Here is a 23,889-nt window from a genome sequence, read left to right as displayed (position 1 = left end):
ACATCGTATACTTTATTTCATTTGTTGGTATGCTTATGTTCTAGCCGTGTTTTTATTGACAATTTACTGGATTCTGACTTTTGTTGTGAAGCACTTTTGATAAGTTTATGATTATGATGATGATGATGATTATAATAATAATAATTAATATTATTATGGGCATTTGTAGGTCATCTACCCAAAAGATGAAGAAGCTGATGCATCTTTGTCTCAGGAATAGTGCAGTTTATTCTGTTTTTAATCCTACATTGTCTCGTTTATTTATTTCATGAATCAGAGAGACAATACTCAATACTTGTATACATACGTGTGTGTGTGTGTGTGTGTGTGTGTGTGTGCGTGCGTATACATATATACAACTGTAGGCCTACTTCATCAATTTTTTTTTTTTTTTTTAAGATACGGTGTAGCGTGCGCCGCTACACTAGACAAACGTGTGATTTCTCTCACACTGTCAACACCTACAAGGCAGGGTCATCTGTAAATCATTTATTGAATCGACCTCGCCAGTGTAATAATACAGGCCCACCCTGTACGGCTCCGATACGCCGGGAACCGGCAGCGTGCCTCCCATATAAGGCAATGGGCGGTCTGTGGAAGCCAAGTATTACGTCCTGATTGGAGAAACAGTCTGACATGACTGCTTTTTTTCTAGGTCGCCGCCGAAGCTCATTGGTCGGTTGACTTGGTCCGATTTAAGCTCATTATCTTAATCAGCCCTAGATGAGGAGAGGGGTGGGGGAAAGACAGAAGCCAAACAAATCCTAGGGAGAGTTTGGTGTGGATCTTCGTCTCGAGACGAACCGACCGTCACTGGATTGAGGAAAGAATGCTTGAAAACAAGAGAGAGAGATTAAAAACCTTTCTCAGGAAAATTGACGAGAAGGCCATCGTCAGAATCAAGCACTTCATGAGAGAAAGGTAAGCGGAGTCCAGCTGAACCGCTATCTGCCGGTGAGCATCATCAGAAGGGTGGATGCTAGCTAACCGTTAGCATTTCATTGCTAGTAACTATCGCTGTGTCTCTGTGTGTCTCATTATTATTTCAGTGTGTCACCTAACTTTATTTGTAATTGCTTTCAACAATGAATGTGTGTAAAGAGTAGCTTAGATTGTGAAGCTAGCAGGTTAGCCGTCCGCAAGGCTGAAGATGCGTTGGCATTTAAATGAACGAAGTTGTGTTAGCTAGCTCGTTGTCACTATGACTGTCGACCAGTAATAACTGACATTTTTACGTGTGACTTCTGGGTCACAATTCACTATGAATACCACACATTGTCATAAGCAGTTGTGAGAGCTGTGGGCGTCAGAGTGTTTGTGATATATCATTGTGGCCTGCTGCCAATTATGACCATGTTGGCTAGTATAAGCTTAACCTTGCCTCGGCACTGATTCAGGTAGTCATAAGTCCACCGAGCCTCATAAAAAATATGTCGGATAAGAATATGAGAAAATGCTGTTGCCTGCTGGATAGATGTACTTGACTTGTTAGCAGACTTCCAGCCAGTGACTAAGGAACATTGTTGTGGTGGTTAAGAAAGTGCCATGAAGTTGGCTAGTTATCTATAGGAGTTTTTAGAAATGCCAGACCTTAGCTAGCTCATGTCCTGTACCTTCTCTGTAAATACATATGCCCTTACAAACGCAAAGATATAGACAATCATCTTGTGTCAGTATTCATTCGGGCTGGGACAATATATTTATCTCAATACTATCTAGATACTTGGGTGCATATTCGACATGGATTGTGATTCTTAAGGATTGAGATTCAATATTACTTTGTGATTGCTGAATTTGAATTTGTACTTTTCCCCCAATCTGGATGGGATTAGCATACCGTGGACATGTCTGCAAAGGGGAGACCCATGGATGCCCATAGAACTCATTTTCATTCAGATATCTAGTGGTCAGATGTCAGGGGACACCTTTCAAAATCACAATGCTAGCTTTTCCTTTGCCAAAAAGCAGCCTAACTTTGGAGCAATATTTAGCCCCCTTGCTGACTGTCCACCCCAAGTATTCATCAACCTCATGGGGAAACCAAAAAGACCATGAAACCCTGTCCTACATGGTGATGTGTACATGGGCAGTTCTTGGCCACTCTATGCTAGACAGATAAACCGCTTTACATGACATGCTGTGGCACATTACACAGCTTTGTCCAGATCTGGTCAATTCTTAATCTGGTCCGCGCCTCCTGCTCGGAAACCATGACTTCATCCCCTGGCCTATGTGGATGAGATGAACACCACTGTTTGTCCTGACTTGATGGTCATGGCTGATCCAGCTCTGTGAAGATCCAGAGCAGACCAGGCTGGCAGTAGACTGCAGACACACACATATAAACACACACACATATAAACACACACCCTCATTTTCACACACCACTTCACACACTCTCTCTCTCTCTCTCTCTCTCTCTCTCTCTCTCTCTCCCCCTCTTTTCCTAGGGGAAATGCACAGACTTGTCACACAAGGGATGTGTGAGGCTGTGTTGTCTTGGAAAAGCCTATTTTTAGCTCCCACGGGTCAACCACAGGTGGTACATGGTGTTATATAAATGCTCCCAGTATCTCACTGCTAGTACTCCTTTGTCCAGTAGGCATTGCCTTTCACTTCCCTACCTCTAGATAACAATTTACGGGAAAATAAGAACTCCACCAATCAGACCTGGCCTGCTGTCGTTCCTGCTGATAACCTATGGGATGTGCCATTGAGGGATGATCATCTGTCTCCACTGGCCTGGAGTGGACAAAAAGAAACACAGTCTCACGCGCACGCACGCACACAAACACACACACAAGGGTGTGGTTAAGTGGCCAAGTGGTTAAAGGCTGCCTTGTTTGTTACAGGTCACAAATTCAACCCCTGCTCCAGCCCATGTGTCATTCGACAACCACATCACTGACACCGAACACATGGGCTACTTGCTCGCTCATTGTGCTGAATATAAACAAAAAAGTGTGAAATGGTTGCCATAAAGGGAAGAACAACATATAGTTGGAAAGCTCGTTGTGCTGGAGGAGCCTGGAATAGGCAGGGTGGGGCAACCATGCATGTGTCCAATTGGCCCCAGGAAGATGCTCACAGGAAAGAGCTTCCCAGGCAGCTGTGGGCAGGGAAGGCCTTGGCGGTCCCAATTATGAGATGTGCTGCAGGCTTAGAGGAGTAGCCCAAGTTAAAGGGTGAAACCCACATCTGCAGAGGGATTTATGGCTAAATGAGGGGTGTAGACTTACCAGTTGGTTATGATTAAAAGGTGTGCATTATATACAAGGTTTGAAATTAACACTCACCAGTCACCAAATGTGGATATATTTAGTCTCTGGCAAGTAAATTGTGGAGACCACCCACCACTGTTGTCGATAGCAAAAATGAATTTCCTTCATGCGCTGGACAAAGATGCTGGTTTGCTGTCACTTCAGTCTGTTAGATGTTCCATGCTGCATGTGCCATGCATAGTATATAATTGCATCAGTCACCAAACCACACACTAGGGTACATGAGGTATTTGTTATCATCCAGGCAGTTGAAACAAATCCAGTTATGTGGAGATTTATTGCGGCATTGAAGCCCCCAGGAAAGAAAAAGAAAGCAGGCAAACTTCAGGGTGACGAGACAAGGGATGCACCCATTAGATTTTGATATTTTGATTATAGTCTGAGAGAAATCGCGCATTCACAATGTTGTATCAATTAACTTTATCAACTCGGTAGTGGGTCAAATCTTAATGACGTAATGAGGGTAATAAACTGAAGTGTTATCATCAGTTGTCATCTAATTTTACATGTGGCCTGAGAAAATCCTGTCTGTTGTGTTTGTTTGTTTGTTTTTGCTGGGTTTTTTTTGTTTTTGTTTTTTTAGTAAAAATGAAAAATAAAGAAATTGAGCTTATGGAAGTGTTATTAATCACTGAAATGCAGTTAATTTGATCACATGGTATGATAGTCCAGGAAATCCTTATGTTGAGTTAGTCCTTTCAGTATATTTACCTACCATACCTAGTGTTTACTCAGCTGAAGCCCTAGAGGGAATAACTTCCTGTTCTGGTGAGTGTTTATAAATGGTGAAGTACTCCAGTATTTTTTAAAGTATTTTTTAAAAAGTCACTGCTTAGTGTGTAACATAACCTTTACTTGGTGTGTAAATGTGGTTGGTGATCTTGCAAATGTCGCAGTAAATTTGAGGTGTTGGATCCTTTAGCTGTAACAATTTTCTTAATTTTCTTTCTTTCTTTATCTTTTTTGACAAGTTCTGCAGATTGGATATCTATCGCATAGCTCTCTGGTCATGATCCCACCCTGCCAATTTCAGGTGTGGTTTTTGTTTTTGGTGGATGCAAACCAGATTTCTGCTACAGTTAGTGTTACTGCTGCTGCTGTACACTACTATAATATTGACTGAGAATCTCACATGAGACCAAGATGGCATGCTAACAAGTAATAATAATAAATTGTAATAGTATTCATTATTTTTGTCTGTTAATTTTTTTTATCTACCTGCCACCTTGGCAAGTAATCCGTAAAGATAATTTTGGACCCTGGTGTGTATGTGTGTGTTGTGCTGCTCCCCTCAGTCTAGTGCTAATGACCACTCAAGCCCTGGTCACAGAGCCAAGAAAAAGGCTATTTTCTTCTCAGCTGTTTCACCTTTTGCTCTTCATGTAGGCCCGGTAAATTCCACTAAGCATATTTAACACAGCCCGTCCTCATTCCAAGCTTGCAGACCTTGGGGGAAGGTTGTCAAAAACGTGAGCTGAACCTGCCATCATTTTGCTCAGGCCAATCTGACCGGTATGAAAACATTTGGTACATTGCTGACCTAAGGCAGCATGGTGTAGTTTTCCCCTCTGTATTCATTAATTAAAAACATTTTTGACACTTGAACCTCAACATAATTTAGACTCATACAGTGACAGATATGGGACAAACTAGATTAATTCCCCAAAGCACCACAGTTGTAATAAAATTACAGAGCAAATGCTGCAGTGTGCCTTGTTTGGTAATAAAAGGCTGTGCCAAATCAAATAAGCTTTTTTTTTTTTTTGATTGAATAAGTGTTGCCCCCTCACCACAGGGAAGGAACAACTCTCTTGGCCTCACTGAAGGAGAGCTGCTCAGTGGAAGTTGGAGTGTCTGTAGGAAAAAATAGAAAATACAACCTCTCTCAGAAAGTTTGCACCCTCAGGAAAGTCTGTGTCAGCACTTTGGTACATTTATTTTTTTTACGTCCATGCAGTGCATTAGCCATTGGACAGGCTTTTTACATTCCTATTCCTTGCAGTGTTCTGCGGATTTTTTGTACACTAAATCTAGTGGTTTTTGTTTTGTTTGACTACACAGGAAAACCACATGTATCCAAATCCTTGAACTGATTACAGATATAATGAACAAATTATGCATGGATGCAGAAATACACGCAAGGGATTGCAGGATTATTTTAACTTCTTAAACCTGTTCCTGCAATGATAAATACTTCAACTGCCAGCTGGACTATACAAGATGTTCAGGAATATGTGTGTATGTGCAACTGTTTTTTAGACAGGGTTTAGACAAAATAGCTTTGGCACACTAGTCTGATTGAGTAGATTTAACAAGAGTGTGTCTATATATACAGGGCTTATATAGTAGACTGGCTTGCTCTTATGTTTCAGTAAATTGGAATGGAGTGGGGGCTTTCAGGAAGCCCCACACTAACCTCAGTGTGCATGGCTGCTGAAAACTTTGAGACACACGATGAAGAAAGGCCCTGTCTCTGGCCCAGTTAGCATGGAGGAAGTGGATGGAGACGTTGCCTGTGTTGAGTCACATGACTTCCCGCTCAAATACACACTCTTCACACTAACACACACTCACACAGAGTTTTCCTGCAGATTGCACCCTGGCAGGGCGCCACAGGCTACACGTTGTTTTTTTGGATATAACCACTGGCCCAATGCCCTGCCCTTCCTGACTGCTCTTCCACAGCTATGCACATACACACATGCACATAGCAGACACATATACAAAATTATTACAGGCAGATTAGCACACTCAGATGCTGTGTGGTTGGCTTTGAAGCTATTATTGAAGCTATGGTGTGGCACAGAAAAGCCCTTTTGCAAGTTATCTAATGTGTTGCATTGCCCTAAATCGATTTTGATTGGACAGTGCGGAATCAGCAGCTCACGTGACTACAGGTACCTGTAACTGTCCAGCAGATGGTGCTCTCACACCATCTGCTTTTGATGAACTCTTGGAGTTTTCATGGATGTGAATCTTTGTCAGTCCTGACATTTGAATCTTGGGCACAGTTTGTCGGCTGTGGGAAAGTTTAGACCTAAACATTCCATGTAGAAGCAATTTGGTCAGAGGCAGCTCACACTGCAAAACAGCTGACGTATGGTTGACGTCTGCACTTGACCTCCAGAGATCATGTGTGTCATCTCTGGCAGCAAATGGAAGGACCATTGGTCTATACTCCAAGGAGTCCTTTTAGCTGGAACATCCTATACTGTCACACAGGCTGAGACTGGAGGACAACCCCTCCTCCCTCGTCAGACTCCTCTCTGCTTACAACCAAGGTGGGAAATTATACCCACCTTGAGACAAAGCCTAGGTGCACTTGCAATGCCTGCAACTTTGGCAGTTGGCCAGCTATTTGTTCAGAATTAAAAGTGCAGTTACATTCCAGTTAAACTAATGTTTGGCTGATGAATTTTGGAATCCAGCAGGCACTGTAGTTGGTGGATGGAGAAAGTGTATTCTTACCCTGGTAACGACACAGCAAGGCCAGTGTCGACCCCATACATGTATTTTGGCAATTTCTTTTTTTTCCCTTCTTTTTAATTATGAATTTTCTGGTAACATTCTTCTACTTTTTGCTAATTTTCAGGTCGTTTCTTGATTTGCTTATAATCCCTATTTTCCCCACACTTTTTGAAAGAAATCAAGCATTTCAACACAAAACTAAATCTGACATGAATCCAGCATCACTATTCTTACAATTAAATAAATCATTTGCTTTATTTAATTGTTTATTTGATTTTTATTAAAGCTCTCATTAGTCATGCTTGGTGTCTGGTGTCAGCTAGCATGACAAGTCCCGTTGGACCTCCTTGTTTAGCCGTTGTGAGTGTTGTGCAAACCTTTGTCAGTACATAAAACGGGAGAGTGTCAAATGCAAGACGGAACGGACCAGATGTGCTGTTAGCTTAAAGCTTGTACCATGCACTGACTGGCAAAATGTTTAAATTATTCTGTGATGCGGATGAATAGGAGTCACCTTTTGCCCACTTGGCTGCAGTATGGTGCAGATGTTTTCCTTGTTCACATTATAGTCAGCGCTTGATTCCTTGCTTGTTGCCACAGTCAGGTCTGACTGCATCTTGGCACAAAATGTTATAAAAGTAATTATCCTACAGATTAAGAAAGGTCTAGATTAAAAATTGAGAATTATCTGTAACTGACCCTTAGCCTTTCAAGAAACCGCTGCTCTCCAGGTGTTAGTATTACTCAGTTTTTCTGTAAGCAGCTAACTTAAGAATAGCCTTGTGTAAAGCTATATGTAGCATAATCTCGTGACTGTCAGGGAGATTTAGGAAGACTTTGTGGTGTCATAGCAGGCCTGAGAGAGTGGCTCAGTTGAAGGAATGCAACCATCTGTTGACATCACGGGACAGACTGCAGCGCACCATTTTAAGATATGTCGCTAATGCTTTTGTCCAGAGCATGCAAGGACTCTTTGATAGGGAACATTGCCACTGTAGGATTGAACCTGTGACCTTTTTGGTTATGGGACAGTCTAACAGCCAGTTCCACCCTGTACCAGTCCTGAACTGCAACTCGGCCACAAGTGGTTTGCTGTGAAAACATGGCAGATGGTGGTCAGACAGGAAAGGTAGAGTGATATATGATGGCTAAATTGAGACCGCAGTCACAAGGGTGTAGTGAGACTCTTGCAGTCTGATTGGGTTTCTTGGATGGTGATGTCATCAGTATAGAAATAGCCCGTTATGAATAGAGGCCCTGAGAAAGGGCTCTTGAATGAAACCTAAAGAGCGTGCCATATTTTGTAACCTAAAGATGTGTGTTTCTCACTATGGTCCAAGCTTTTTTGGGCACTAGTGTAAGCTTGAGTCTTAAATGTTCTCATGTATGTCAGCCCCCTCTATCTCCACCACAAAGAGGACGAGCTAACCATTGACATGCACATTGTAGCTAACATTGTAAGCCATCTCCCTCTTGTTATTGAGACCAGGCTTCTATTGAGTTGCTATGAGACCTTATAGCCTGGCAGTACTGCCCGCCCCCCACCATCCACCTCCTACTGTTCTTACTGTCCGTTGTTTCCACGGCAACACCAGCTGAGACCTTTTGAAGGACAAAGCTTTAGAGGAATTTCGGGCTTGAAACCCAACCCGCCTCTTTTTCTTTCTGCTTTTTTCACCCTCCTCTTCCCCAGTCTCTCTTGCAGTCTTCTTTGCACTATCTCTGTGTTCAGCTCTATGGTGTTTTGAAACACTGCAGTAAAACAGACCTTTAAACCCTTTGCATCGGCTGTCAATGTTCAGGGTCTGAGTGCAATAGGTACAGTTCATTCCATTCTTGCTCATTCGACTGAGGCGATCAGTATTGGCTGTGAGCTTGCAGTGGAAGAAAAGCCTGGATGCTCATGGAGAGAGGGAAAAGCTTGTTGAACCAACAGGGTGCTGCTGCAGATCCTCCCTTCTCTGGGGATCTGGGGAGGTAAGACAAGCAAACTTATCTAATTGTCCATCTTGGGCCAATAATTCTCAAACTATGCCGCAGCTAAGGCAGTGCTAGGTTGAACAGCATCTTTGGGTGAACATAGGCCTGTTCAGCTGAGAAAATGATCAGAATTATCAAAAACATTTCTTTATTCTTGTCATGTAAAAGCTTTAAGTGAGCTCCCTTTTCTGACGCAAGACTTCATAATTGGATTCTTCTGATTTTCGTGCTCACAGTTAATTGCTTGCTTTATATGGTCACCCACCCTGTGTAGCATCCCACTTATTTGCGATTTTTCCAGCAAAGCCTTGTTGAATGCTTATTAAGAAGACTGTTAGCATAGTGACGGTCACAGTTTTGAGCTGAGAGCCACTGACAGTCTCTGACCCAGTGATTGCGCTTTGAACGCAGATAAAGAATTGCATCAAACCATAAAGTGCTGGTCAGTAATCTGTATTTTATGGAGCATATCATGGTCTCACCACAAGGTTGTTGTTTGTACATTAGTTTCTCCATGACAAATTGTACCGTGCAGCCAGCCCAGATAAACATGGTCTCATGATGTTGGGCCTGTCCATTTCACTTCACTAAATGCCTCTCTGGGGGGGTTTCTGTGGTCTGGAGGAGTTGTTGTTTTTTCAGAACCAGGTTCAGTATTGCCTAGGTCAGGTGGTAAGACACAGTCATCCACCAGGCCAGAGTTCATGGCGATAGCCTCACCAGTACACACCCACAGCAGATTAATAATTAGGCCACCTCATGCTTTGCAAATGTGGAGAGATTAAGATAAAATAAGATAAAAGTTTCTATCCCATGTATTTTGTTGTTTCTTTTTCTTTTCTTTTTTCTTTTTTCTTTTTTTTTCTTTTTTTTTTTTTTTTTTTAGGTCATAACCATTGGGTATCGTGTGTACCTGGATGCCTTTGCTAATCTGCTTATTGGCCAATGCCACATACCCTCAGCCTTGAACTCTGTTTTATAGCAAGCTGAATCCTTTTGCTAGATTATCACGGATGGTGCTCAAGTTTGGCATGGAAATGATACTGTTAGATGTTAGTGAGGTTTGCTATTTATTTATTTAGCTGTTTTTATTTATTTATTTATTTTTTGCACATGTGAGGAACAAGTGATGCATTGTTAATGAAAACTTTCTCCTTTATGATTCGGCCTATGAGGAAAACTTTAATAGAATCTTTTTCCTGGAACATTTCTGCAGTTAATGGCATCTGGCAGCGGAACTGAGTGGCTGGCTCACTACCAGACTGTGTGTGTGTGTGTGTGTGTGTGTGTGTGTGTGTGTGTGTGTGTGTGTGTGTGTGTGTGTGTGTGTGTGTTGCTTTCAGTGGTGTTAAGCATGCACAGTTTGTCTCCATGTTCCTGTACAACTTCTCAGTTATGTCAGTTCTCTAGTAACACGTGTGTGCGTATTGTACCATGTCTTTGTATCTGCCTTTTTTCAAGAGAAAAAGTAATATGATCCTAGTGAAACACCACCGCTCGTGACAGAAGTGAGATATTTATTCCAGTTCTGGATCCATTGCCTAAATAGTACCAGAACTTTGTCCCCAAGGTAATCATATAAAAGAATATTAAAAAAAGGATTCATAAAAAGGATATAAAAAAGAGGATATCAAAGACTTTCTAGCTGTGGCCTTCGAAATTACAGCTAGAGGTACGTGATTAAGTCAAGGCCAGTTGATCTGTCTGTTGATAAACTTGCCGAGGTCGGCTACAGGTAATCTGAAAGTTATGGGAAGTGCTTCAACATGACCTGGTTAATGGTTACAGTTGGTCAAGAGTAAAGGGAGGATGTTGTTGTGAAATTCAAACAGGTCAAGTGCTTTGAATAGAGCCACTACTGGCTTGTCACTTTAACCCCTTCACCTCTTCCCGCTGCTGCCTCATAGAAATAGGTGGAAAAAACACAAACCCGTCACCTGGCCACCATTATACAACAATGACAGTGAAAGTTTTCACATTTACAAGATAAATTAATTGGTAACCCCATAGCATAGCTTTCTTTTGTCCACGGGCCACCATGAAATTGACTTGACCACTTTGGATAAATTGCCAGATAAATATATTTTGAATGTAGTAGGACTTCTGAATAAGGGTTTCCAAAGTGTGTGGGGTAGATAAACTAACAACCTGGCTTCAGTTTCTGTCCCTGGTTTTATCTCACAGTTAACGGATGAATAATGAAAACGGGCCCAGGTTGAAGTCTTGGTTAAAGAGTGTAAACCTTGTGATAGGATTCCACCACATGGGCAAGCAAACAGCCGTTAAACTGCATTAGACGCTTTTTACAAGTAGTGTTTACCGTGATGATGTTAAAGGCCGCTGGTCACCGTTTGATGACCGCAAGTTGCTCAGTTAATTAGAGGCTTGGTAACTCCCTAACTAGAAATGCGCTTCGTATTTTTTTCCTGTTGCCCTTTGCCCTAATTTCTCAAATGATGACTCATTCAAGGCTTGCTGGAGCTTGATGCGTCTTATGTGAAAGCGGGTATGCAAAAATTACATTTTATCACTCAGTATCTTCGAAACATTGTGGGTCTAGTCTGTGAAAGTGTTATTTTGTCCAGGAGCCAAATAACATACTATCCCAGAAGTAGTGTTATTTGTTTTTAATATTGTGTCATTAATGATTTTACAAGAGTTGGAATCACCTTTTTAAATGGTAGACATCTCATAATTTCCCCTTGTGGGACAAATAAAGTATGATTGAATGATTGATAGCCGGGCTTTTCTTATGCTGACTGAGCTTAAGAGACTTTTTGTGGTCGAGTTGCATTGTTCCTCTGTCTTGTTGGTTAGACCCATAGCCTGAAGGGGAGATCTGTGTAATGTACCACTCCTACTTCAGGCAAGATAGGCCGGTCTGAGCACCTCTCAGGTGTTCTACACACACTCTCTTGCTTCTTAAAAAAATCTGATCCTGCTTTGCCAGCCCTGGCAAATCCCAACAAGAAAAGGATTTTCATATCAGATAGTAAATGTAAGTGGAAGAATTCAAGTGAATGCCCTTCTTAAACATGTCAGCACCTGAGCTTTTTCCAGACTCGGTGCCTATGTGTGTTTGTGTGTGTGCATGCATGCATGCTGCTCTCCTGCGTGCATGTTATTTGGCTGGGGGGAGTGGCAGAGCTTGACGTCAGCCACTACGGAGTGTCACACCATTCCCAACACAAAGCCTCTTCCTCTCGAACAGCAGCATTCATACAACAACAGCTTTCTCTGGCAGGATGTGGCCAAGCACCCTGGCTTAACTAGGAAACAAATTCATCCTGAAACCCATTTTAAAAACACTAAGAGGACATTATTGCACAGCGTGTATTTCACCTTGTTGGATTTTTTTAAATACTGTATTTCAACATTTTTGGGGGGAGCAATGATGGCGTGAACTTTGTGTGACCAGTGATTGGAGCCTGAGTGGTTTTGTCTTTTTTTTCTGTTGTATTTTTTTGTTTGTTTTTTTGTTTTGTTTTGTTTTTGTTTTAAAGGAAAGGAAATGCCTACTGTGAGTAGGTACATAAGTTTTCGCTCATCAAAGAGATTTAGCAGGTAAGGTAATGTATTTGTTGCTACTTGCTAAGGAAAAGTTCCACATAAAAATTGAGGCTTAAGGTTTTCCTTTGTTTTAATAAGCTTTTATCATTTTGGTTTGCCTATTTGTTCTTTACTTGAGTTGGAAGTTTTAGTCCAATAGTAATTCTGACCTGGTCTAGTAGTAGTAATTGTCGTCATTGGCATAATCTGTGCGTTTACACCAACCTTTTTCGCCTGCACTGTTCTCTGTAGCCTTCTTCAGTGAATAAATGGGTTTATTACCTGGTCAAGGATGGGCCAAATGCCTGTTGAAGGACATGCTGGCTGTTATGGAACCTGTGACCTTACCTTTACAAGACGGTCTCTAAACACTAGTGTTTGTTTAACTTATTAAATAGGCATAGGCTGAGACCTGATATTTCCTACGTTGATCAGCTCATAAAACATCCTGCAGTTTTGCAACCATGGCGTAAGCACAGGTGCCGCATATATCACTCCAACTTCCTGATGGGGAAACGGGCAGCATTACCTAACATACCATAAAGATAAGCACACATTGGGATGCCAGATGCCCACCCAGCCATCACAGAGCCTTTACTGGAAGAGAAATGGATGTACGTGTAAATCCTGTGATTTCATGACATCTCCGCAATGGTTTGCTTTGAAGATTTAGCCAAAGATTTAGAGGCCTTTGGCTGGTTGTTGGTACTAATTTCACTCTCTGGCTTCCCGTGACGTTTTTGATATGTTCCCATCGTTAGCCTACACAGGTCTCCTATTCATTATTCATTATCCATGACAGAATGTATCAGGAGGTTCTTAGCATGCCTTATGGGGAATGTGATCGACGTTTGTTTGGTTATCTCATGCAATACATTCTGTAGTCAGAGTGTCTACAAGTCTTGAAATGTCTTAAATTAAATTTCATAAACAGCAGACCGTTAAAGTAATTGAATTGACGTCATGAGGTCTTCATTTTATCTGATTTCATTTGTTCATCATGTTTTTTATCAAAATGACTCAAGTTCTTTCTGCATCAACGTCAGCATTAATGATCGTATGGAACTCTATTGAATCAAGTACTGCCTTTTACACTGACATGCTGCAGAGAGAAATCCCTGCAAAACCTTTTTCTTGCCCTTTTGACAAGCTCTGTGTAAATGAAAGAAAACCAGTAATGGTGAGAGTTAAAACAGTTGCATCTTGCCATCTAAGGTAAAGGTAACTGTTACAACAGTTCATAAAATCACATAGTTTATAATCAACCTTGTTCCTACCTAACACTGACCTCTGACCTTGACCGAACATGTTGAACTTGAATATTTACTTACTTTATACTTACCTGCACTGCTCATTTGAAGACATGATAGATTTGTCCAAAATCGTAACGTCTTAAAGTATGTCTTTTTAAAGTCTTAAAAGGATTAAAATTTAATGTGTTAACTGTAGACACCCTAGTAGTGCACATGAGGCACTGTGCTTAAAGGGTTTGTGCTGTACTCAGCTGCAAGTTGCTTATTGCAGAGGTGATGGTACAAACACCAGTCTTGAATTTACAGCATTCCTTTAATCAACAGATGGTGTCTTTCTTGAATGTGACTTTTAGTTCTTGTAGCAATCAGCAGCTGTACTAATCCCATAGTGGTAAAATTGCAAGCAAAATGTTCCATTCAAAACAATGAAGTTGGGGCTATCTCTGCACAAATGCTCTCAAGATAAATTCCTGTACACTCATTATAAATACAGATCGAATCAATAAAAGCCATTTTCCTGACATGTTTCTAAAGCCTGGCTTCTCCCCGTTTCCAGCAGCTACCCTGTAGAGAGCGGTGGTGGGCTGCCAGCCAAAGTGAAGAAAGGCAAGAGCAGCAATGGCAGTATTAAGAAGAAGGTGGAGTCCAGGAAAGCCCTCAGTCTGGAGGAGGCCCAGCTGGAGATCCAGTTGCAGCACAAGACACTTACCAGGCAAATGGCAATCAGGTAAAGTTGTCCAGGAAACATCTTGCCTTGAAAACTTTGGGAATTACACAACAAGACTTGAATGTGTCTGCAGGTCCTTAAATAGCATTAAAATGTCTCAAATTAACTCAAGATGCAGCCTTAAAATGTCCTAAATGTAGTTATAGTTAAGTGATAAATTCAGGTTTAGAGGCTATAAAAATAGTATAGTCTCTTGGTGTGCTGAATCATACATATTTCTGTCACCAAGCTGGTTGTATATTTCACCCAGCTGGAATTAAAATAGACTTAAAATCCTAAACTGAACCTGAGGAAACCTGCAGTCTTACAAGACACAGAAGAAAAAAATATTGCTCAACCCAAACATTGTTTTTTCCATGTTCTACTGTGTTGCATGTTCTACAAAAATAATTGTCAGCTGTCTAAATACACAGAACTACATTGTAGTTGTAGAGTGACATTCACAAAGACTGTTGTGCACATTTGGTGAAAGTTTACAGCACTGAAGTGAAAAGTCTTTTAGTGTCTGTTTGTCTCCTGGCACTCACACAAGAAACCACAGACTTCCTTTAAACTGACAGCTGTGCTCTTCCTCTCTGCAGGTCGCAGACCTTTGATGTTGACAGCAGAGGCTTTGAGAGGACAGAGGGCAGCGGCACCCAAAGTGTAAGTCCACAAGAAGTCTTGATTTAAACACTCATTTACTGAAAGTGATTTTTAAAACATTTTGTCTGTTGAACACATCTAGATACTTATCAATACACACGTGTATTGATAAGTGTGTTGTGTAAATGACACGAAAATTATGTCTTTCAACTAGTGTTTCTAAAGTGTCCAGAGTAGCATGTTATGAAGTCTCCAGCCTATTTTTGTCTTCTCAAATATTAATTTCCATGAACTCTTTTCTGTCCTCAGAGTTTCATTAAGCACAACAAGACATTCCACAAGCTTTTTCCAGACATTCCAGAGAGTGAGGACTTGATCCATGGTAGGTGAACCAATACAAGGAAGTTTAAATGTAAATTAATAAGTCTGAAATTGAGTATCTGTTGCTTAGGTAGTAATTGTGGGAACTGAATGGTTCTTTTTGCAGTCCATGGAAGACATAACTAGCTTCTTTGGGGTATTTGCAGGCCTTTTAAAGTCTTTACATATCTAAATTTAAGACATTAAAAAGTATCAATATGAGACATAGCCATTCATGTCCCTTAATCATTTTCTTGGAGTCCTTTTACTTACACTACATTTACGTACACACATACACACACTTCTCTACAGCGCCTGGCTTTTATGTAACTCTAACAGTGCCTGTGCTTCCCTCCTCTCCCAGCATACATCTGTGCCCTGCAGAAGGAAGTGCCCTACCATGGCCGGCTTTACATCACGCACCGCCACGCCTGTTTCTACTCCTCAGTTCTGCTGAAGGACACCCGGGTAGGCCACCACTCAGCCCCATCTCCCTTTGCTTCAGTGGCTCCATATTTCTTTTCTCTGGTGGTAAAATCTTAACATATTATGCCACTTTCAAGTTTGTGAATGTCAGTCAGTGTCAAAAGTTTTCTAGCACTATAGTATGGCTTTTAGGTATTATGACTGAGCAAATATGTTTTGTGATAATTTCCTGATACTTACCCATCGATCAGACAGCTATATGGGAAAATACCCCCGGGGACAAAAAAAAGTTAGCATCATTATTTCTATTTTATTTATTTATTTATTTTTTGAACCCTTTGAAATCTGAGTGAATTCCCTTGATTCCTTTCAAAAACATCATATATTTAAGAAACTTACCATCAAATCACAACAAAAGTACTGTTTTTTTCTTTAATTGTATAATCAGAATAATAAGATATAAAAATTAAAATAACCAGACTATTGGCAAAAAAAATAAAAAACAAGAAATTGACCACATAATAGCAAAAATATATTACTACAGAATTAACAAATAATGACCAAATACTGTAAAAAAGTAATTAGAAGACTATATTTATAATCATGTTAGTTCTTTATTTAAATAACAAGACAGTTATCATAAATTACTCCAATATTTAAAAAAAAAAAAAGAAAAAAGAAAATCACCACAAAACTACTGAAAACATTGAAAAAACAAATGGAAAATCACTAATAATATTGTTTACCATAATTAAACAAATTAGGAGTCTTTGTCCAATATAAAAGCAGATTTTTTTTTTTCTGACATTTTCTGTATCGGTTGTAGGTGGTGATTCCTGTTTCCAGCATCCACATAGTGAAGAAGCAGAACATGGCCTTGCTGGTGCCCAACGCCCTCTCTATCCGCACCATGGAAGGAGACAAGGTCAGTGTCTGGCGCCCCCACCACCCCACACAGCCATTAAATAAACCAGCGATAAGGCAGCCATGACGTGTAGCTAATAACCATATGCGCTCAAAGTCAATACAAAGCCTTATGCAACATTTAACTGTGTAAGATGTAATGAGTGACTTGATGTGTTTCCAGGGTGAAGGTTTGCCAGCGAGGCAGACAGCTAATATGCCCTCTTTTTGATGTTTTCTTTCCCCTCTCATCTTTCAGTTCCTGTTTGTGTCTCTGCGGAACAGAGAGGCTTGTTATCAGCTGCTGCGCTCAGTGTGTCCTCAGCTAGAGGTGAGTGCCTTAAGCGTGCAGGCTCGGAGTAGTCTCTTTTTCTCAACCCATTTCACATTTTTGAATACCAACAAAAAAACCCATTGCTTTACAAAAATCACAGTTTGGAAATGTCCTTCCATACAAGTTTAAGACTTTTCTCTTTCTTTACAGGACGGCAGCACCAACAGCAGCCCCATCTTCTCCTCAGCTGAGAATAGCTTCGATAAGAGCAAAGTAGTGGTGAGAGATCTTTTTTTTACCAACCTGTAAAAAAAAAACTGTTTTAAGTTCTCATCAGTGACATTTGGAGCTCCACAGCAGCTGAGTTACCATGAGTGTTCATTATGTTTTGAACTGGGAGGTGAAAAGTGCAGTGTCACCACTACATCAACTGTATGAGAGCCATACAACCACACATTTAGCTGATGAATTAATGAATACACTGAAAGTATTTATGTTTGTTTTGAATAGTCTAAGCAGACTTGTTATTTTTGCAAATAAAACAAAATACAGAAAACATTACAGATGGAAGTTTTCTCTCTCTCTCTAAGCCTGACCCTAACATACAATACAAACAAACTGAAACAGTGACCCTGAAACTGACACAGTAAAAACTGAGCTGTGGGTTACTTAAACCGTTACACTTTTACACAGTATGTGTCGCAGTTCATCACAGTCCTTAATCACTTTGCCTCTTAAAATTTAGCTGTTTAGAAATACAACATTTATTAGTTCAACATAGAACGACTAATGATAAATGATTAAAGAATTGTATGTAGTCTCTTGAAGTGTTTTTTTTTTTTAACCTGAGCAAACTTTTTCATGCCAACCAATTTTTATTTTTATTTTTTTAATTAGAATTTGAAGTTAACAATACTTGACTGTTTTGTTCTGTGGCTAGTTAAGCTGGCATACTCCACTTAACAAAGTGGCAGCCATTATTTGGCATCTAGATCATATAGACTGTCTGAAGTTGTATCTCATGGTATGTCACGTTGTTCAATCTCAACAGAACTCCAGCCAGTCCAGCCTGGACGACAGCTTCGACCAGTATGACGGCTCTGACCAGCAATCACTGCTGGATCCTCCTCTGCACAAGCCACACAGAGGTGAGAGGGCAGCGGGAGCTATTCTTAGTGTTACATTGGATTTTATTCTGTGTATAAATGGAAAAAATCAACATCACATTTCTTTGTTGCAATCTGTTGTTGTGTTCCCTGTGCTCTCTCAGCCAGCAGACAGGCAAAGTCCAAAGACTAACAGATATGACCCCCTCCTCCCCTTCTCTTCTCATTTCCCTTCCAGAGCCAGTGCCTAAGGGAAATGGCTCTTCTTTCAGGAGCCTGCACACACAGCACAGCAATAGCTCATCCTCAGAGGAGTTGTCAGTGTCAGGTAATAGATGCACACACACACACACACACACACACATACATCAGCCAAACACACATACCAATATAACCAATCTGAAGTTGGAAGGCATGCATAGTTACAAAGAAACCTGTCACAGTGCAGAAAATACAAAGTTGCACCCCTTTTTAAAATTTCATTTCTCAGTTGTCTCAAGGCTCATGAATCTGGACCTTGAAACTTAAAAGAAATTTGAAACTTAAAAGAATAGTACCCATGTAAACTGCAAAAAAAAAAAAAAAAAAACATTAACCTTTTTAAACCTAAGCCAATTCACATGATTTCTTTCAATAACATGGGGAAAAGGCAAAACTATCAGAAAGTTAGCAAAGAAAATCCTAAAAAAAAAAAAAAGTACAAGAAAATCCTAGGAAAAAATACCATTAAATATATTGATAAATATTATAATCTTGTATTTCCAATTATATTACAAGAAAGATTACAATCAGAAATTAGTCACGTATGCAAACTGACATTTGTGCTGTGTTCACACCCAGGTGGATCGTGGGTCTGGAATGTGACGGAAAAGGCCAGGTCCCTGCTGGTTCAGAGAGAGACCAACACCCTCAACATCCTCCTCTTCATCTACCTGATTTTGTGAGTACTGTCTTCTCCATTCTCCTTCTGTCCCCCCTTCCACCCTTTTCACCCATTAACTTGCGTTGTAAAAGCGAAAAGGCTTATTTAGAATTAAAGCTTGGGAGTTCATATTACATAGCGGCACCTTAGGGGAAGCTGCTACTCTGGGCTGATATTGATTAATGTTGGCTTGGGTATCATGAATCAGTTTTAAGAGGTGAAAATATTGAAAAATGATTAAAAGCTGCTGAAATTCAGTTTAAAATGAAGTTGAGAAATGAGAAATCACCTGCACGTGGCCTCAGTCTAACTGGGTAGCAGATAAGCATACATATGTGAACTGGCTAAGTGGATGTTTTTAAATGCCATTAGCATGGAAAGCCTTTGTAGCAGCATCATACAGTCTGCTGTGGAATGCCCTCTTGGAAGATAATGAGAGGTTGCTGTATTGGAAATGTCATTTGACTTGACGGCCGAGGTGTTGAAGTATTGAAAAGGCAGTGAACGTGACTTGGCATATGCTCTGTGTGCGTGCCAGGGTCGTGCTGCTGCTGCTGTCTTCAGGTTACATCGGCCTGCGGATCGTGGCTCTGGAGGAACAACTGACATCCCTAGGCGCCCTGCCCGAGTTCGCCCTACAGAGCGGGTAAAAACCCTTTGCTCACTGTCTTCCTCTCTCTCTTTGGTGCTCTTTCCACACTGACTTTGGCCTACTTTCTAACTTCTTTCCCTTACACTGTCACACAAAAAGGACAAAGCCACTCGACACTCTCTGCGCTCAATACTGCACGACAGTGCGGAATGTAAATAAATCACTCTTCAGATAAAACTGGCTTTGTTGATTGAATAAAAATTGGGTAAGTTGGATGGATTGTCGGAGCCAGTATTCAGAATTTTTCAATAATCTGTGTTGTAATTTTGGTTTACACTGCAGAATACAGTATTAGTAATCAAGGACACTGATACTTGATAATCAGTAACCCTGAAAAGTCAATTATTGATCAATCACTAAAAGCACTCATTGGTGTTGTATTTTTCTTATGGGGTGTGATTTCATATCCTAGCCATCTAGGCCACATTTACACCTGGTATTAACATGTGTCTCATATCCAGGTTCTATCTAGATATGTTAAAGATGAATTACACTTACACCACGTATTAATGTGTCTTAAGTGTCCAATCTGATCACACTATTTGACATCTTCTGGTCGGAGCTTGTGTATTAATTGTCTTCCCATGCAGTAACAGCAGTGGCTCTGTGGAACTGCCTACTTGGAAGGAAAGTACCCGTTTAAGTTTCACTTTGATTTTCATAGTTCAGACGACAACGTCGCTCTCTGACAGAAGATATATTCCAACTGATTTTATACTGCATACATGCACCGTCTGTGTGTGGCAGAAGGGAGGAGCCTGGCACACACAAGAGAAAACTAGCCTGTAACAATCATAACGATAATGGTGGCATATTTTTCTGCAGCAACATGAGTGGTGTTTGAAATGAAATAGTAGTAGCCTGCCACAGTTGATGGATGCTGATTGGTGATGCATGTGCATTTAACCTCTCTTAAATGGTCACAATACATCCCTGACCACACTCTGTCTCCACTGCATTGTGGGGGAAATTTACACCTGCATTTTTTTGTGACTGAGGCAAGTGCTAACCAATTGCTATCTGGTCACCTGAGACACATGTTAATACCACGTGGAAAGGGGATCTAGGGCATGATTCTTCCTTATCAGACTTTCACACACCTCCACAATTGGCTCTGTTTCCAGGAAACACAGGCTCTGCGAAGAGAATTCTCATAGCAGGTGCAGCCTTGCTACCATGAAACTGAAGGCTTTTTCTGAGAACTCGTTTTGATCATACCATACTCAACTGGTTCTGTCCTGTTTGCTTTTTTCTTAGGTATCAAGACACATAACCCTGATTGACTGAAGGAGAGATTGGTTGACTCATGATTGGAGGATGTTTTTGGCCTCTCCCCAGCAGAACCCAACGGGAGAATTTCACTCTGCTCAGACTGTACTCCCCACACGGCCCAAGGTGTTGCCCAGAGGAAGAACTGTGCAATTTTGGAGACAACTTGCTAACTTGAAACTGCAGGCCAACATGAAGGGCTATACCTCCTCCTAGTGCAGTAGACAAAGGACATGCCACGACTTGGTCACAAGCCAACACGCACACTGCCTGGCTGCAGCGTGTCTCTGTGCTCGAAAACCAAAGCCAAACGGCTCACACTTAATGAGGTGCCACGCTGCCAAGTTGAGCGCTTGTCTGACAAAAAAACTGTTCCTTCATCTGTGAACTTCTGTTATCCATCTTCTCTTCCCTGAGCATGCGGTGGGAACAGGGCTACACCAATCAGCCTGCTGTAGTGCTTTTATTCACTGCACCTCAACAACCGAAGACCGTGTGCTATGCATAGCCAAAGATGCACACAGTGCACGTCTTTTGCATGAGACGGCTTTTTACCGCTTTTCTGTCTCCGGTTTACCCTCCCATCTATCTGTCATATTTGGTCAGGGGTACATTCAAATCAGATGTTTTAATCTTTTCCATTCAGTAACTGCTAGGTACTTCTCTTTGAATGGTTCTAATCTACCTAATCAGCTGTGGGCTGAAATGACGACAGCTGAAATCTCAAATTCAGATCAGCCCACTGAGACGGCCATGCCGAACTCTCCTGATGGTCTCATCCTCTCTCCCTCTCTTCACCACTCTTCTTTTGCAGTATTAATTCCCCAGCATTTGGCATGATTTAAACCTGTTTAATGATCAATGCTCTGTGGTTATTTTCTCCTCCAGTCTCAACTGGATTTAACACATCATTGTTGCACAAATACTTACCGTGCATAAAAGAGGTAATCTCGTAGGTGTCTCGTCTTTAAGTGTAGGTATTTTCTATTACTTTGGTCACGAAAGGTAGATTTGATGTATGGATAATCTGCCTGGTTCAGATATCTGTCAGTGTACTGTCTACCAGGAAAAGAAATGATGACCAACATGTGTTGAAGTAAACAAAAGTATGCACCGCTCGTCCTTGACAGGCCTCTCAAGGACCAAGCAGCATTTTCTAGATGTTTCAGGTGATTTAAAGTAGCACCAATGCATTTGTAATGTTTATGCATGTGTCTAGAACAGCGACACTTGACTGATATATGCACTCTCATTCTAGTCACCTTAAGAGGAGAATACAAACTTTTTAAAACTACCAAAACCACACTGTTACTGTAAGGTCCAAGTTTCAACAGCAACAAAGTAGTGGTCCAAAAAAAGTTCAATATGCAACAAGTGATTATGCATGGAAAAAAAAGTAGTTTTTTGTTGATTTCTTTTTCTGTTTTAAATGGTGTTTGTCTGATTGTGGTGAGGAAATTGTGTAGAAAAAAGAAGAGTGAGAGTGAAAGGAACAGCTCAATAGAGCGAACGCACTTTACAAAAGGATGTGTTGTGCCTTTCACAATCCAAAGACATTACATTTGGATTGAGAAAGAAGGGCAAAGCCGGCGTTCTGTGGTATCTGAAGGTGCTAAGACCTTGACCTTTCTCGTTTTTTGTTTTTTTGTTTTGTTTTTTTTATCCTTTTCACTCAGGGGTGGTGGGCACTGCCTGCCACATAGTTTTAGGTTCACGACTCTTGGCGCTTTCCTTATGTCATTTCAAACTGTAGTGCTTGGGATGGGGTTCACCTACATCTCTGGGTTTCTCAGTTGTCTCAACGAGCAAATGATCTTCACTTTTTGAGAATCACTTATGTGACTTTAACTTTTGTCAGTCTCCTTGATTGATGTAACTGTATTCAGCTTCTCAGAACGCTTGCCTTTTCATTTTCCCCTCTCCTTGACCCTTTTTTAAACTGAACGATGCATATCCACACCACATCTCAATGACTTAACATCACCCTCGTCATGGAAGCTCTCACAATCTGTTTTGACAAGGTGTAGCAAGTGCTGGTGTGACTTGTGCTACTCCCTGTCCAAGCTAAGATCTCTGTCAACATGCCATAAACAGTGCTGTCAGTTCTCATGAACCCCCACCAGGGGGCAGCACAAACAAATCCACTGTCCTCGAAAAGGATTCAATGCAACAACCTCAGTGATGAGGGCAGCAGTTGTGTGGTTTTGCACTATTCAAAGTGTTGTAAATAATTTTTGTATCAATTGTTAATGTCCTTAATTCTACTATGGTCCCATATATATATTTATTTGCATTCTGTGTAATTCAAAGTAGTCTCTGTGAGATGGCTTTGCTATTGTTCAAAATAAATCAACTGTTGCAAAGTACATGCTTGTCATTGCCACTTTTGTAACAGTTTCCTACAGAAATTCAAGAATTAAACATATGGAGTATTAATTTGATCAGTTCAGGTTTAGGAATTGGTGATATTTGTTGCTGTGAGGAATTAACCTTCATTGCTAAATGTCCCAGTTGAGTCATAATGCCCAGCCACCTTCAGCCCACACATTCTGAGCAGCAATCCAATTCTGTCAAGAAATGAACGTTTTGGAAACACCTGGGAATTTTGAACTAAAAAAAAAAATCCTATTGTTAAATGCTATTTCAGTTAAAAACACCCCAACCTCACAAGTCATAACTGAAATTTAACTAGTTGAAAGTCTAATGCAAAATATCTACACAGCAGTGTTTACCAGTCATAATACTACATGTACATACTGCAAATTTGACTATTAGTAATGCCAAGGTGATGAAGGCCTCACATAATTATAATGTATATCTAATATAATTTATAATATTGACTAGTCATGTTACCATATACAGTTAGCACAAGTTACATCTAGTTACAAATATCAACACTTACATTCCACTTCCATATATCATAATTAAATTGTGAATGGTAAAAATTGTAATTCCAGATATCTTAAGTTATGACTAGCTGCAAAGGTGTTAAGATATGCAGTTTCAGATCTCTAAAATACAGTTGCAGGTATCTAGAACTCAGTGCAACTAGAATTCAGTTTAGTACTATAATTACATTTGGACAGGTATTTACTGGTGCAAATGTAATTGGAGACATTAATTGGACTTTTTGC

At 40.6% G+C, this 23,889-nt stretch overlaps 1 protein-coding gene across 4 annotated transcripts; it reads left to right on the top strand.

The window, feature by feature from the left end:
- Positions 1-738: 738 nt before the first annotated feature.
- Positions 739-23,121, top strand: LOC115357850 (GRAM domain-containing protein 2B). Of its 4 annotated transcripts, none has more exons than XM_030049589.1 (13): positions 739-921; positions 14,091-14,258; positions 14,840-14,903; positions 15,153-15,225; positions 15,568-15,671; positions 16,456-16,554; positions 16,792-16,863; positions 17,017-17,085; positions 17,858-17,954; positions 18,151-18,240; positions 18,753-18,852; positions 19,373-19,480; positions 20,744-23,121. In XM_030049589.1, the coding sequence occupies exons 1-13, from the start codon at positions 830-832 to the stop codon at positions 20,757-20,759; spliced, it is 1,152 nt and encodes a 383-aa protein (XP_029905449.1). In that variant the 5' UTR covers positions 739-829; the 3' UTR covers positions 20,760-23,121. The 4 variants fall into 4 exon arrangements, with proteins under 4 accessions (XP_029905449.1, XP_029905448.1, XP_029905452.1 ...); XM_030049588.1 differs by having other exon boundaries at positions 14,088-14,258; XM_030049592.1 differs by lacking the exon at positions 739-921 and adding an exon at positions 11,940-12,293.
- The last annotated feature ends 768 nt before the right edge of the window (positions 23,122-23,889 follow it).

This window comes from Myripristis murdjan, chromosome 4 (assembly GCF_902150065.1).
Source record: "Myripristis murdjan chromosome 4, fMyrMur1.1, whole genome shotgun sequence".
In the NCBI taxonomy this organism is placed as follows: domain Eukaryota; kingdom Metazoa; phylum Chordata; class Actinopteri; order Holocentriformes; family Holocentridae; genus Myripristis; species Myripristis murdjan.
The sequence above is the reverse complement of the archived record's forward strand: the minus strand, read 5'-3'. Positions and strand labels throughout refer to the sequence as shown.

Coding starts and splice junctions, on each gene's coding strand:
- LOC115357850 (XM_030049588.1), top strand. CDS start 830: ATGCTTGAAAACAAGAGAGAGAGATTAAAAACCTTTCTCAGGAAAATT. Junction 922..14,087: donor AAGCACTTCATGAGAGAAAG/GTAAGCGGAGTC, acceptor CCCCGTTTCCAG/CAGCTACCCTGTAGAGAGCG. Junction 14,904..15,152: donor AGGGCAGCGGCACCCAAAGT/GTAAGTCCACAA, acceptor TTCTGTCCTCAG/AGTTTCATTAAGCACAACAA.